The sequence below is a fragment of the Bombina bombina genome, chromosome 1 (genome assembly GCF_027579735.1).
Source record: "Bombina bombina isolate aBomBom1 chromosome 1, aBomBom1.pri, whole genome shotgun sequence".
NCBI classification, from domain to species: domain Eukaryota; kingdom Metazoa; phylum Chordata; class Amphibia; order Anura; family Bombinatoridae; genus Bombina; species Bombina bombina.
In genome coordinates this window covers 1126954483-1126971174 of record NC_069499.1, presented here as the reverse complement: position 1 = coordinate 1126971174, position 16692 = coordinate 1126954483, and the positions used below count along the sequence as shown (strand labels likewise).

General features: G+C 39.9%; 1 protein-coding gene across 1 annotated transcript in view; it reads left to right on the top strand.

Moving 5' to 3' along the window:
• The window catches only part of TOP2A (DNA topoisomerase II alpha), a 129183-nt gene that overhangs the window by 44122 nt on the left and 68369 nt on the right, over positions 1–16692 (top strand). Inside the window, exons 20-21 of the mRNA XM_053698397.1 lie at positions 10019–10167; positions 10424–10655. Of these exons, the coding sequence (XP_053554372.1) occupies positions 10019–10167; positions 10424–10655 (381 nt within the window). The remainder of the gene's footprint in view (positions 1–10018; positions 10168–10423; positions 10656–16692) is intronic.

Genomic DNA, 16692 nt, shown 5'->3' with positions numbered 1-16692 from the left:
AAACGTTTAAATAAGGTTTTTAAATCTCCTGTAGTTATTCCAGAAGTGTTTTCTCTCCCTGATGCTATTTCTGAAGTAATTTCCAGGGAATGGAATAATTTGGGTAATTCATTTACTCCTTCTAAAACGTTTTAAGCAATTATATCCTGTGCCATCTGACAGATTAGAGTTTTTTGGGACAAAATCCCTAAGGTTAATGGGGTTGTCTCTACTCCTGCTATATTTTTAGTGGATGTTGCTGAAGCTTCAACTTTTTGGTTAGAAGCTTTAGCGCAACAAGTAACAGATCATAATTTTATAGCATTATTATTATTCTATAACATGCTAATAATTTTATTTGTGATACCATCTTTTGATATCATTAGAGTTGATGTCAGGTATATGTCTCTAGCTATTTTAGCTAGAAGAGCTTTATGGCTTAAAACTTGGAATGCTGATATGTCTTCTAAGTCAACTTTGCTTTCCCTTTCTTTCCAGGGTAATATATTATTCGTTTCTCAGTTGGATTCTATTATCTCAACTGTTACTGGAGGGAAGGGAACTTTTTTACCAAAGGATAAAAAATCTAAGGTAAATTTAGGTCTAATAATCGTTTTCGTTCCTTTCCTCAAAACAAGGAACAAAAGCCTGGAGCGGGAGCGGTATCAGTTTGGAAACCATTTCCAGTTTGGAATATATCGAAGCCTTATAGAAACCTAAAGCCAGCTCCTAAGTACCCATGAAGGTGCGGCCCTCATTCCAGCTCAGCTGGTATGGGGCAGATTACGTTTTCTTCAAAGAAATTTGGATCAATTCCTTGAATTGGCTTCAAGTTAAGGCCTCCTGCAAAGAGATTTTTTTTTCTTTCCCGTGTCCCAGTAAACCCAGCAAAGGCTCAGCATTTCTGAAATGTGTTTCAGATCTAGAGTTGGCTGGAGTAATTATGCCAGTTCCAGTTCTGGAACAGGGGATGGGGTTTTATTCAAATCTCTTCATTGTACCAAAGAAGGTCAATTCCTTCAGACCAGTTCTGGATCTATCAATATTGAATCGTTATGTAAGGATACCAACATTCAAGATGGTAACTGTAGGACTATCCTGCCTTTTGTTTAGCAAGGGCATTATATGTCTACAATAGATTTACAGGATGCATATCTGCATATTCCGATTCATCCAGATCACTTTTAGTTTCTGAGATTCTCTTTTTAGACAAGCATTACCAGTTTTGTGGCTCTACCGTTTGGCCTAGCATCAGCTCCAAGAATTTTTTCAAAGGTTCTCGGTGCCCTTCTGTCTGTAATCAGAGAACAGGGTTTTGGTATTTCCTTATTTGGACGATATCTTGGTACTTGCTCAGTCTTTACATTTAGCAGAATCTCATACGAATCGACTCCTGTTGTTTCTTCAAGATCATGGTTGGAGGATCAATTTACCAAAAAGTTCATTGATTCCTCAGACAAGGGTAACCTTTTTAGGTTTCCAGATAGATTCAGTGTCTATGACTCTGTCCTTGTCAGACAAGAGAAGTTTAACATTGATATCAGCTTGTCAAAACCTTCAGTCACAATCATTCCCTTTGGTAGCCTTATGCATGGAAATTTTAGGTCTTAGGACTGCCGCATCGGATGCGATCCCCTTTGCTCGTTTTCACATGCGACCTCTTCAGCTCTGTATGCTGAACCAATGGTGCAGGGATTACACAAAGATATCTCAATTAATATCTTTAAACCGATTGTACGACACACTCTGACGTGGTGGACAGATCACCATAGTTTAGTTCAGGGGGCTTCTTTGTTCTTCCTGGACTATAATCTCAACAGATGCAAGTCTTACAGGTTGGGGAGCTGTGTGGGGGTCTCTGACGGCACAAGGGGTTTGGGAATCTCAGGAGGTGAGATTACCGATCAATATTTTGGAACTCCGTGCAATTTTCAGAGCTCTTCAGTCTTGGCCTCTTCTGAAGAGAGAGTTGTTCATTTGTTTTCAGACAGACAATGTCACAACTGTGGCATACATCAATCATCAAGGAGGGACTCAGTCCTCTGGCTATGAAAGAAGTATCTTGAATTTTGGTTTGGGCGGAATCCAGCTCCTGTCTAATCTCTGCGGTTCATATTCCAGGTATAGACAATTGGGAAGCGGATTATCTCAGTCGCCAAACGTTGCATCCGGGCGAATGGTCTCTTCACCCAGAGGTATTTCTTCAGATTGTTCAAATGTGGGAACTCCCAGAAATAGATCTGATGGCTTCTCATCTAAACAAGAAACTTCCCTGGTATCTGTCCAGATCCCGGGATCCTCGGGCGGAGGCAGTGGATGCATTATCACTTCCTTGGAAGTATCATCCTGCCTATATCTTTCCGCCTCTAGTTCTTCTTCCAAGAGTATTCTCCAAGATTCTAAAGGAATGCTCGTTTGTCCTGCTGGTAGCTCCAGCATGGCCTCACAGGTTTTGGTATGCGGATCTTGTCCGGATGGCCTCTTGCCAGCTGTGGACTCTTCCGTTAAGACCAGACTTTGTCGCAAGGTCCTTTCTTACATCAGGATCTCAAATCTTTAAATTTTAAGGTATGGAGTTTGAACGCTTGATTCTTGGTCAAAGAGGTTTCTCTGACTCTGTGATTGATACTATGTGACAGGCTCGTAAATCTGTATCTAGAGAGATATATTATAGAGTCTGGAAGACTTATATTTCTTAGTGTCTTTCTCATCATTTTTCTTGGCATTCTTTTTGAATACCGAGAATTTTAACGTTTCTTCAGGATGGTTTAGATAAAGGTTTGTCCGCAAGTTCCTTGAATGGACAAATCTCTGCTCTTTCTGTTCTTTTTCACAGAAAGATTGCTAATCTTCCTGATATTCATTGTTTTGTACAAGCTTTGGTTCGTATAAAACCTGTCATTAAGTCAATTTCTCCTCCTTGGAGTTTGAATTTGGTTCTGGGGGCTCTTCAAGCTCCTCCTTTTGAACCCATGTATTCTTTGGTCATTAAATTACTTTCTTGGAAAGTTTTGTTTCTTTTGGCCATCTCTTCTGCCAGAAGAGTCTCTGAATTATCTGCTCTTTCTTGTAAGTCTCCTTTTCTGATTTTTCATCAGGATAAGGCGGTGCTGCAAACTTCTTTTGAATTTTTTACCTAAGGTTGTGAATTCTAACAACATTAGTAGAGAAATTGTGGTTCCTTCATTATGTCCTAATCCTATGAATTCTAAGGAGAAATCATTGCATTCTTTGGATGCTGTTAGAGCTTTGTATTATGTTGAAACTACTAAGTCTTTCCGAAAGACTTCTAGTCTATTTGTCATCTTTTCCGGTTCTAGAAAAGGCCAGAAAGCTTCTGCCATTTCTTTGGCATCTTGGTTGAAATCTTTATTTCATCATGCCTATGTTGAGTCGGGTAAAACTCCACCTTCGAAGGATTACAGCTCATTCTATTAGGTCAGTTTCTACTTCCTGGGCGTTTAGGAATGAAGCTTCGGTTGATCAGATTTGCAAAGCAGCAACTTGGTCCTCTTTGCATACTTTTACTAAATTCTACCATTTTTGATGTGTTTTCTTCTTCTGAAGCAGTTTTTGGTAGAAAAGTACTTCAGGCAGTGGTTTCAGTTTGAATCTTCTGCTTATGTTTTCATTAAACTTTATTTTGGGTGTGGATTATTTTCAGCAGGAATTGGCTGTCTTTATTTTATCCCTCCCTCTCTAGTGACTCTTGCGTGGAAAGATCCACATCTTGGGTAGTCATTATCCCATACGTCACTAGCTCATGGACTCTTGCTAATTACATGAAAGAAAACATAATTTATGTAAGAACTTACCTGATAAATTCATTTCTTTCATATTAGCAAGAGTCCATGAGGCCCACCCTTTTTTGTGGTGGTTATGATTTTTTTGTATAAAGCACAATTATTCCAATTCCTTATTTTTTATGCTTTCGCACTTTTTTTCTTATCACCCCACTTCTTGGCTATTCGTTAAACTGATTTGTGGGTGTGGTGAGGGGTGTATTTATAGGCATTTTAAGGTTTGGGAAACTTTGCCCCTCCTGGTAGGAATGTATATACCATACGTCACTAGCTCATGGACTCTTGCTAATATGAAAGAAATGAATTTATCAGGTAAGTTCTTACATAAATTATGTTTTTTTTTAAGACATGAGTCCACGGATCATCTTAATTACTTATTGGATATTCACCTCCTGGTCAGCAGGAGGAGGCAAAGAGCACCACAGCAGAGCTATTAAATAGCTCCTCCCACTCCAGTCATTCTCTTTGCCTACATCAGTGATAGGAAGAGGTAAAGTGAGGTGTTATATTAGATTCTTCAATCAAGAGTTTATTTTTAAAGTAGTGCAAGATGTATTGCTTTGTCCTAGGGCGTAGCTGTAGTCCATATCAGTCTCTTCAGTAGAGCTTTAGTGGCTTTAGAGCAATTGGAACTTGTGGGACATAATTCTCACTGCGCCTCCCATTTTCTGATGCTGCCTTTTTACTCAGGACTTTCGTTTATTTACAGCTCCATGGGAGGGGCAGGACCTCTTAAACCTGGGAACTGCCTTTGCTGCCAGGTAAAAGATGAGGTAAGTGCTAACTTTTTTTCTGGGGTTAGAGGATCTCAGAAAAAGTTTGGGCACTTTATTAATTTTTCATTTAACCACATTGAACTTGGACTCAGATTCTCCTAGTTTTAGTAGGGGACATTAAGGCAGTTAGGACGCAGGCACTGGCATGTTTTAATTTCCTGGCGGTCTCCTCTAATAAGGCCGACTGAGTGATGGCATATGGGTTTACATTGCGGTGTGTGCTCTAAGACATATGCAGAGTTGTCCATCAAGCCTAAAGGTGCTGACGGCTTAGAATCTGTGCAAAGCACTGCAAACAAGGTTTTTCTGGCAATCGGACTGAGCAGCTGTTTACACTGTAGCTGTTCAGTCAGCCCGCTTGCTCCCGGTGGCTATATTTAGACAATGGCGACCGGGAGATTACATATTGAGATTTATTTATTTATATGGAATAGCTGTTGGTACAGTGTGATTCCGCGAGTGATAACAGCGGACTAGCATCTTTTAAAATGAGTAAAGATCTATCCTTTCAGTTGAGTAAGGTCTATCTTTTTGCTCCTGGTGCCTTTACTCAAACAATGGTGACTGGGAGATGGCTTGGGTAACGCCCACGAGGCGCGGAGCTTGTAAATTGCGCCGAGGTATCCTCTCCAGTTCTGACTATACGCTAGGAGTGGAAGATGGCGCCGTACAGAAAACACTTCCTTCCTAACACTTCCGGTTATCGGAAGAAACAAAGGAATTCTTGTCTAAACTCCTGCGCTTAAGAAACAATACACATTTAAAGTGCACGTACATGGAAGTATACCCAGTGCACAGTAAAAGCCATCACTTGAACAGTGAACGATACACATTTAAACAGCGCTATATTAAGGTCAGGACTTGTATAGAGAGGCTGTCTGATGCCTCAGCTGGGTCAGGCTGAGGTGTAGACAGAGTTTAGCAGTACTGGCAATTCTCTCATACATGTTCAGCCATGTCTGACCTTGTAAAAAGAAAATGAGTTATTTTTTAACATTTCGCTTGCTATATATTAATTTTTATTAACAGGTTAAGTCTTTAATCATTCTGCCTCACATATAGCAGAATAAAGAAGTGTACATTAATTTGCCCAGCGGTTCCTTGCAATTTTCATCTGGAATTGCTGCACAAGACATAGCTTCTTTAAAGCGACAGTCAACACCAGAATTTTTGTTTAAAAAGATAGATAATCCCTTTATTACCCATTCCCCAGTTTTGCAAAACCAACACTGTTATATTAATACACTTTTTACTTCTGTGACTAACTTGTATCTAAGCATCTTCTGACTGCCCCTAATCACATGACTTTTTTAGTTATTATCTATTGACTTGCATTTTAGCCAATTAGTGCAGTGTCTGCCACTAGCCACGGGCGTGATCACAATGCTATCTATATGGCCTACAAGAGCTAGCTCTCCCCTGCTGTGAAAAGTAAATAAAATAGAGGTGGCCTTCAAGGGCTTCTAAATTATCATATGTGCCTTCCTAGATTTGCTTTCAACTAGAATACCAAGAGAACAAAGCAAAATTGTTGATAAAAGTAAATTGGAAAGTTGTTTAAAATGACATGCCCTATTTGAAAAATGTTTTTCTTTTGGTCTTGACTGTCCCTTTAATGTTATGGCGATGTCTGAACTAAGAAGTAACATTTAGTTCTGCAATGTTGGTATGCTAATTTAACTTATCGCTGCACACAGAAATAATAAATTACTTTTTAAAATTTAAAGAGACAGTAACGTTTGTCAATTTTTATTAAAAAATTTAACTTTTCTGAACCTACTCCTTCTAAGGCGTTTGCTGTTAAGGATTCTGTTGACAATGGTTAACCTATGCCACAAATTTCCCCTATAGTGTCCCACGAAAGGTTATGGTCCACATGCAGTGTCCTGTGCTTCCTCTCACACTCCACCCTGAGTTACTCTGTATTTCAGGCATTACATGTGGAAGAAAACATTACTAGAGGAGTTATTTTCAATCTTTTAGGGGGATTGATTCAGTAGTTGCTATTCCGAATAGTTCTTAGGTTACCTGAAAGCGGAAGATACTTTGGGATTATCTGAGAGAGAATTCTCAGACTCAGATGAATAAAATCAATATTTGAACCTGAAGTTTTTTTCTTTCAGTTTTTTAGCTTGAACACCTCCATTTGTTTTCTTTAGGAGGTTTTAGCTACCTTGGGTGACTCAGATACTACAGGGGTAATCTATCCTAGTGCTTCCAGTAAGTTATGATGAATGGAAGAGACCGTATTTCCTATATTTTAAAAGATGTTTCCCATAGCCAACTCGGCTAAGGAGGCTGGGTAAACATTCTCTAGGGTGGAAGGAGTAGTTTCCAGCTTAGCTAAGAGAACTACTATACCCTTAGAGGATAGTAGGGTCAAAGGTCCTATGGAAAAATTTTTAAAAAGGGGATGTACACCAGGGCTTACAATGGCAGCCAGTTGTGTACTAGTGCGACAGCATATTGATCAACTCCCCTGGATAAAATCCAGGATAGGATAAAAGCTTTCAAATTGGCTAATTCTTCCCTTCAGGTTATCAAACTGGAGCATAGGTCTCTGGTTTCTCTGTTCCCGCTCACAGAGCCTTATGGTTAGAGCCTTGTTTTATGGATGTATGCTCTAAGTCTAAGCTTTTAGCTATTCCTTACAAGAGGAGGACCCTGTTGGGACCTGGCTTGACGGAAATAATCTCTCTAGAAATTTGAAGAATTAAAAAAAAAAAAAAAAATCCAAATAGTCTGCTTTTGAATCAAAGACAGCATGAAGGACATGCCCCGATCCGAGATCGGATCTTGTAGGGGGCAGTCTTTAGGTCTTTGCTTGGGTTTGAGATGTTCAGGATCCCTGGGCAATAGAAAGTAGTGTTCCAGGGATTCAAATTAGAGTTCAAAAGTTTTCCTCCCAGAGGCAGGTTTCTGCTTTCAAGATTATCTGCAGATCAGACAAAAGGAGAGGCGTCCTTACACTGCGTAGGAGACCTCTCAGACCTGGGAATGATTGTTCCAATACCGGTACAGGGTCTGGGTTTTTTATCCCAATCAGTTTGTGGTTCCCAAAATAGAGAGGGACTTTTAGACCACTTTTTAGATCTCAAGAATTTAAACATTTCTTAGTGTACCGTCATTCAAGATGGATAATATTCGTTCCATTCTTCTCTGAATCCAAGAGGGTCAATTTATGACAGTGGATTTAAAGGACACATTCCTTCATGTGCCATTCACAAGAATAGTCTCTAGTTCTAAGGTTTGCCTTTCTGGTCAAACGCCTCCAGTTTGTGGCTCTTCCTTTCGGTCTTGCCACAGCTTTGAGTTGTCACAAAACATGAACTTTTGCTTCGTTTTGGGCATTCAAAAGTGAAACTTCTGTGGATCAGATTTGCAAGACTGCAACTTGATCCTCTCCACTTTTTCAAGATTTTTCAAGTTTTGATACTTTGCTTCGGCTGAGGCAGCTTTTGGGTGAAAGGTTCTTCAAGCAGTGGGGCCTTTCGTTTAGGTTCCCTGTCTTGTCCCTCCTGTATCATCTGTGTACTCTAGCTTTGGTATTGGATCCCATTAGTAATTAAGATAATCTGTGGACTCATCGTGTCTTAAAAAAGAAAAGAATTTATGCTTACCTTTATAAGTTTTTTTTTTTTTTTTTTTTTTTTTTTTGACACGATGAGTCCATGGCCCGCCCTGTTCTTGTAAGACAGGTTATTGTAAACTTCAGACACCTCTGCACTTTGGCTTTTTCTTTCTTTCCTTAACTTCGGTCGAATGACTTGAGTGGGAGGGAAGGGAGGAGCTATTTAACAGCGCTGTTGACTGGTCCTTTAATGAACCCATGAAAAACTTAAAAAAATGTAATCATTTAAAGTGTTACTAGATGCCTAAATTTTATGCAAACATTTAATCTTTTCATAGATTTTACATTATATTCTGACTACTAACCTTACCATCTGACAACCATGCTAATTAAAATAAGTTTATAGAACACATTTAAAAGGATATTAAACAGTGCTCCTTAGCTACAATCAAATGTTAATGGGACAGTCAACACCAGAATGTTTGTCGTTTTAAGAAGATAGATAATCCCTTTATTACCCATTCCCTAGTTTTGTATAACTAACACTGTTATATTAAAACACACTGATTATCTTGTATCTAAGCCTCTGCAAACCTGCCCCCTTGTTTCAGTTTTTTTGACAGACTTGAATTTTAACCAGTCAGTGCTTACTCTTAGGTAACTTCACATGCGTGTGCTCAATGTTATCTGACACATCAACTAATGCCCTCTAGTGGTGAAAAACTGTAAATGCATTCACATAAGAGGTGGCCTTAAAGGGACAGTCTACACCAGAATTTTTATTGTTTTTAAAGATAGATAATCCCTTTATTACCCATTCCCCAGTTTTGCATAACCAACAGTTATAATAATATACTTTTAACCTCTGTGATTATCTTGTATCTAAGCCTCTGCAAACTGCCCCTTTTTTCAGTTCTTTTGACAGACTTGCAGTCTAGCCAATCAGTGCCTGCTCCCAGATAACTTCACGAGCACAGTGTTATCTATATGAAATACGTGAACTAACACCCGCTAGTGGTGAAAAAATGTTAAAATGCAATCTGAAAAGAGGTGGGCTTCAAGGTCTAAGAAATTAGCATATGAACCTCCTAGGTTAAGCTTTTAACTAAGAATACCAAGAGAACAAAGCAAAATTGGTGATAAAAGTAAATTGGAAAATTGTTTAAAATTACATGCCCTATTTGAATCATGAAAGTTTATTTTGGACTTGACTGTCCTTTTTAAATCAAAAGAACAGATTGAGGGTTTTTTTTACACAAACTTCTGGATTTCTTGAAAAATTAGCACTTAGACATTCTCAGTTAATCCATTTAAATAAATACATATTTCAATGCTTTCTATTAAAAGGGCAGTCTACTCAGATTTTTTTTTTTTAAAAATATACATAATCCCTTTATTACCCATTCCCCAGTTTTGCATAACCAACTATGCTAAATTAATTTACCTCAGTGATTACCTTGTTTCTAAGGCTCTGCAGACTGATCCCTTATCTCAGAGCTTTTTACAGACATGCATTTTAGCCCGTTTTAGTGCTGACTCTTAAATAACTACACTGGAGTGAGCACAATGTTATCTGTGTCTAACTGTCAAAAATTCTCAAAATGCACTGAGATAATAGGCAGTTAAATGGCTTATAAATTGGCATATTAGCCTACCTAGGTTTAGCTTTACACAAAATACCAAGAGAGCAAAGCAAATTTTATGAAAAAAGTAAATTGGAAAGCTGTTTAAAATGGCATGTTCTATCTGAATATTTTATATATTTTTTTAACTTCTTCAATATGGTTTACTCTTAAATTTTTCTTTCAAAATCCTGTTAGGTGAAATGTTACTGTCCAAATACATATATATATATTTTATATTATATTTTTTTTTTTTTTATTCTATAGGCATCCTTGATGATGACTATAATCAATTTAGCGCAAAACTTTGTGGGAAGCAATAATATCAACCTCTTACAACCTCTTGGACAGTTTGGCACCAGACTGCATGGTGGAAAAGATGCTGCTAGCCCTCGATACATTTTTACAATGCTAAGGTCAGTATTTGATGCTTTGTGTAGGTAAACTAAAATCTGCACCTTCAAAAGCGCTGGTCACATGGGTTATTGTAAATTTGATGTATGGAACAGCTTTACATTCATTGTGCCGCTGGAAGGAAAAACTTTTCATGGTGGGCAGGCAGCTGCAGCTTAGACAATGCATATATTAAAATGCATGGACACTAGTAGTTTTATTTACTACCACTTTGAGTTTGTGTTGCGAAATATATTTCCTCCTGTTTTTTCCCTCCAGCTCCCTGACTCGCCTGCTCTTTCCCCCAACGGATGACAGTGTCTTGAAATTTTTGTATGATGACAACCAGAAAGTAGAGCCAGAGTGGTATATTCCCATTATTCCCATGGTGCTGGTGAACGGTGCAGAGGGTATTGGTACTGGATGGGCCTGCAAAATTCCAAACTATGATGTCCGTGAGATTGTGAACAATATCCGTCGGATGATGGATGGTGAAGAGCCTAATCCAATGGTAAGGTTTAAGATAACTGAATAAAATCCCATAGCACAACTCTCCCAAATAAGTCTATTTTGATCAGCTGTCATGTTGGCTCCTGTTTTCTAGAAATGTGTTCAGTTGCAAACAATTCTGGGCAATGAAAACATTCCTAGAAAACAGGAGGAGGCATATGACAGCCCAAAATGAATAACAAAATTTGGGAAGTTTTTTTATATATATTTTTTTATAAACCCCAAGATGCCGTTAGGTTGTTCCATGCTGTACTAAGTGTTCTGACTTGTGATGGCCTGCTCCCCCTCCATGAAAAAATTAGCTATGGATCCGGCTCGGGTACTTACCCTAGAAACTAATCCTGTCCCCCAGGATCCAATCAGTGCTTAAAATTAGCGACTACGTCACTGATACAATGTGACGGCTAATGTAGTCAGCACTGTATCTGCTCCTAGGCGATAGTGGAATACAGATCAGTGCTACAAAGTGTCCCACAGTTTAATTTATTAAAAACAAAAAACCTCAGTGCTGATCAGTGTTATTCCAGTGATCATTCTGATAAGTACAATAGTACTTATTAAAACTGTTAAAAACTTAAGGGGCTGAAATTGACACTTTCCTGCTGTTTCTGATCCCTGTCCTAGGTATGTGATTGTTGGATCAAATTTTTTTTTTATTATTATTGTAAATAGACATTTCAGTGCTGCTTACAAGTGGGAATAGGGGGTGGGTGGAGGGATATTTAGTATTAGGTAAGTTAAAAAAATCTCCTTTTACATCGTGGCAACATTCTATATTTTACACCAATCTCATGCGGGATACTTTTGCTTTATCTTAGTGAAACTCAACAGCATTAGATATAGAGCCCCTAAGTGGCACTTCTAGTGATGGTGCTCCAAGCCTACCACCATCTAAAAAGGTGGCATCCATTAATTTCAAATAAAAATTGGGTACCCCCAAACTTAACTGCCCCTGCAATATACCCCCATTTTACGTCATTTGTGAGCCAATAAAATATTTTAACCAGTTTCTCACTGACATGTTACTCGAACAAATGTATATGCCAGCCAGTATCTATCTGTAAATTCTAACAACAAAAGGGGGTGGGGAAGCATACGTTCCTACTGGTACCAGTACCCCATCCTGGCTACCCCTCTTTTCCCAGAGATTTCTGCGGTTTCTGCAGTTTCACAATGCCCGCTGCCCCCCTTAAAATGACCCCTTACATTACAGGCTATGCACGATCAAACACCTGTCAGAAAAGTTTTCAGAAAATTACACCCCTGACTAAAACATCCGTGTTGATGAATCCTTCATACATTTTAATGGATTGCTTTTTAAACCGTATATATTTCCGCTAAGCAATCATGCTATGTAATCAAATTTTTATAATTTATGCAAGATCACTAAAGGTTATACCTGGGCATTTTTGCATTTTTATAAAGGGATTGAGCCATCTTGATCCACCTTGTTGCCCAGATTCTATTGGCACAAATGGTAAGATTGTGTGTGATCTCCTACACTTGCTGAACAAAAGCTTCCACCTATTGCTGGACAACTACTATCCATCATAGATAATGTATTTTATTTTGGAACCCTAGCCTGTGGCACTGTTTAATGAAGTGCAGAGGTACACCATCTGCTTTACGCTATGATGAAGTGCTGGCCCTTTGGTACACGGTCAAGACGTGTACATGTTATCGTGTTATCCTCAATGCATGATGAAACTACAGTGCCAGCAGCGTCTGTCAGGGTAAAGGATGTACAAATCTAAAAACCAAAGTGCATAATTCAGTACAGCGAATATATGGGGGGGGGGGGGGGTAGTAGAGTTTAGCTTATCAGTGCATAAAACCATGTCTGGTTCAGCACAAGGCCAAAGCCTGGTTTAAAAAAAAAATTGCTACATACTTGACACAGCAGTCTATAATTCATATGTGCTGTACAAGAAAGCAACCACAAGGAAGGAGGGTTTTCAGAGTTATTTTTACTCTCATTCAAGCTCGTAGTTGGTTGCTCGTCGTACCTATAATAAGTTGTGGAGGACCTAATTCTGTTCTCCAGGAGGAAGTGGAGAAGGGCTTTTCTGCAAGTCCCCTGAGGGGACAGTTTTAGGCCCTGTCTGTTACTCCACAAGAGGTTCGCTGAGCCTCCAGATGTGCAGTCTTTTAAGGATCTGCTAGGATCAGACCTGTGTTTAGATCTAATGCTCCTCTTTGGAGTTTAAGTAAACCCAAAAAATATTTAACTCCATTAAAAACTTTTCTTCTGTTATGTGTGATCAGTCCACGGGTCATCATTACTTCTGGGATATAACTCCTCCCCAACAGGAAATGCAAGAGGATTCACCCAGCAGAGCTGCATATAGCTCCTCCCCTCTACGTCAGTCCCAGTCATTCTCTTGCACCCAACGACTAGATAGGATGTGTGAGAGGACTATGGTGATTATACTTAGTTTTTATGACTTCAATCAAAAGTTTGTTATTTTAAAATAGCACCGGAGCGTGTTATTACTTCTCTGGCAGAGTTTGAGGAAGAATCTGACAGAGATTTTTTACTATGATTTTAACCGGAGTCGTTAAGATCATATTGCTGTTCTCGACCATCTGAGGGAGGTAAAGGCTTCAGATCAGGGGACAGCGGGCAGATGAATCTGCATTGAGGTATGTGGCAGTTTTTATTTTCTGAATGGAATTGATGAGAAAAGCCTGCCATACCGTTAAAATGACATGTATGTATACACTTCAGTATTCTGGGGATGGTATTTCACCGGAACTACTGTGTTAAGGTCACTAATCCTTTTAATAACTATTCTCATGTTAAACGTTTTTGCTGGAATGTAGAATCGTTTACATTGCTGAGGTACTGTGTGAATAAATGTTTGGGCATTATTTTCCACTTGGCAGTTTTTTGCTTTAATTGTGACAGTTTCGTTTCTCTTCACTGCTGTGTGGGAGAGGGAGGGGCCGTTTTTGGCGCTCTTTGCTACGCATCAAAAAATTCCAGTCAGCTACTTTTATATGTCCTGCATGATCCGGTTCATTTCTGACAGATCTCAGGGGTCTTCAAACTTCTTTGAAGGGAGGTAAATTCTCTCAGCAGAGCTGTGAGAATTCTTATAGTGACTTTTTATAAAAAAAAAAAAAAAAAAAAAAAAAAAAAAAAAAACGTTGTTTTGTTTTCTTATGTACAAATTTAATTAGTGTTGTTTTTTACTAATGGGAACAAACCTTTGCTAAAAGTTGTGTTGTTTTAAAATTTGATGCAATAACTGTTTTTCAGTTCATTATTTCAACTGTCATTTAATCGTTAGTACCTCTTTGAGGCACAGTACGTTTTTTGCTAAAAAAGATTATAACCAAGTTGTAAGTTTTTTGCTAGTGTGTTAAACATGTCTGACTCAGAGGAAGATATCTGTGTCATTTGTTCCAATGCCAAGGTGGAGCCCAATAGAAATTTATGTACTAACTGTATTGATGCTACTTTAAATAAAAGTCAATCTGTACAATGTGAACAAATTTCACCAAACAGCGAGGGGAGAGTTATGCCGACTAACTCGCCTCACGCGACAGTACCTGCATCTCCCGCCCGGGAGGTGCGTGATATTTTGGCGCCTAGTACATCTGGGCGGCCATTACAGATAACATTACAAGATATGGCTACTGTTATGACTGAAGTTTTGTCTAAATTACCTGAACTAAGAGGCAAGCGTGATCACTCTGGGGTGAGAACAGAGTGCGCTGACAATGCTAGGGCCATGTCTGATACTGCGTCACAGCTCGCAGAGCATGAGGACGGAGAGCTTCATTCTGTGGGTGACGGTTCTGATCCAAACAGATTGGACTCAGATATTTCAAATTTTAAATTTAAATTGGAGAACCTCCGTGTACTACTAGGGGAGGTCTTAGCAGCTCTCAACGATTGTAACACTGTTGCAATACCAGAGAAACTGTGTAGGTTGGATAAATACTTTGCGGTACCGGCGAGTACTGACGTTTTTCCTATACCTAAGAGACTAACTGAAATTGTTACTAAGGAGTGGGATAGACCCGGTGTGCCGTTCTCACCCCCTCCAATATTTAGAAAGATGTTTCCAATAGACGCCACCACTCGGGACTTATGGCAAACGGTCCCCAAGGTGGAGGGAGCAGTTTCTACTTTAGCTAAGCGTACCACTATCCCGGTGGAGGATAGCTGTGCTTTCTCAGATCCAATGGATAAAAAATTAGAGGGTTACCTTAAGAAAATGTTTGTTCAACAAGGTTTTATATTACAACCCCTTGCATGTATCGCGCCGATTACGGCTGCGGCAGCATTTTGGATTGAGTCGCTTGAAGAGAACCTTAGTTCCTCTACGCTAGACGACATTACGGACAGGCTTAGAGTCCTTAAACTAGCTAATTCTTTCATTTCGGAGGCCGTAGTACATTTAACCAAACTTACGGCTAAGAACTCAGGATTCGCCATACAGGCACGCAGGGCACTGTGGCTAAAATCCTGGTCAGCTGATGTTACTTCTAAGTCCAAATTACTTAATATACCTTTCAAGGGGCAGTCCTTATTCGGGCCCGGTTTGAAAGAAATTATCGCTGACATTACGGGAGGTAAGGGCCACGCCCTACCTCAAGACAAGGCCAAAGCTAAGGCTAGACAGTCTAATTTTCGTCCCTTTCGGAATTTCAAAACAGGAGCAGCATCAACCTCCACTGCACCAAAACAGGAAGGAGCTGTTGCTCGTTACAGGCAAGGCTGGAAGCCTAACCAGTCCTGGAACAAAAGCAAGCAGGCCAGGAAACCTGCTGCTGCCCCAAAGACAGCATGAACCGAGAGCCCCCGATCCGGGACCGGATCTAGTAGGGGGCAGACTCTCTCTCTTCGCCCAGGCCTGGGCAAGAGATGTTCAGGATCCCTGGGCACTAGAGATCATATCTCAGGGATACCTTCTAGACTTCAAATTATCTCCCCCAAGAGGGAGATTTCATCTGTCAAGGTTGTCAACAAACCAGATAAAGAAAGAAGCGTTTCTACGCTGCGTACAAGATCTGTTAACAATGGGAGTGATCCATCCGGTTCCGTGGTCGGAACAAGGACAAGGGTTCTACTCAAACCTGTTTGTGGTTCCCAAAAAAGAGGGAACTTTCAGGCCAATCTTAGATTTAAAGACTCTAAACAAATTACTAAGAGTTCCATCGTTCAAAATGGAAACTATTCGGACTATTTTACCCATGATCCAAGAGGGTCAGTACATGACCACAGTGGATTTAAAGGATGCTTACCTTCACATACCGATCCACAAAGATCATCACCGGTATCTAAGGTTTGCCTTCTTAGACAGGCACTACCAGTTTGTAGCTCTTCCATTCGGATTGGCTACGGCTCCAAGAATCTTCACAAAGGTTCTGGGTGCCCTTCTAGCGGTACTAAGACCGCGAGGGATTTCGGTAGCTCCGTACCTAGACGACATTCTAATACAAGCTTCAAGCTTTCAAACTGCCAAGTCTCATACAGAGTTAGTTCTGGCATTTCTAAGGTCGCATGGATGGAAAGTGAACGAAAAGAAGAGTTCTCTCTTTCCTCTCACAAGAGTTCCATTCTTGGGGACTCTTATAGATTCTGTAGAAATGAAGATTTACCTGACAGAAGACAGGTTAACAAAACTTCAAAATGCATGCCGCGTCCTTCATTCCATTCAACACCCGTCAGTAGCTCAATGCATGGAGGTGATCGGCTTAATGGTAGCGGCAATGGACATAGTACCTTTTGCACGCCTACACCTCAGACCGCTGCAACTATGCATGCTAAGTCAGTGGAATGGGGATTACTCAGATTTGTCCCCTACTCTGAATCTGAATCAAGAGACCAGAAATTCTCTTCTATGGTGGCTTCATCGGCCACACCTGTCCAGGGGAATGCCATTCAGCAGGCCAGACTGGACAATTGTAACAACAGACGCCAGCCTACTAGGTTGGGGCGCTGTCTGGAATTCTCTGAAGGCTCAGGGACTATGGAATCAGGAGGAGAGTCTCCTTCCAATAAACATTCTGGAATTGAGAGCAGT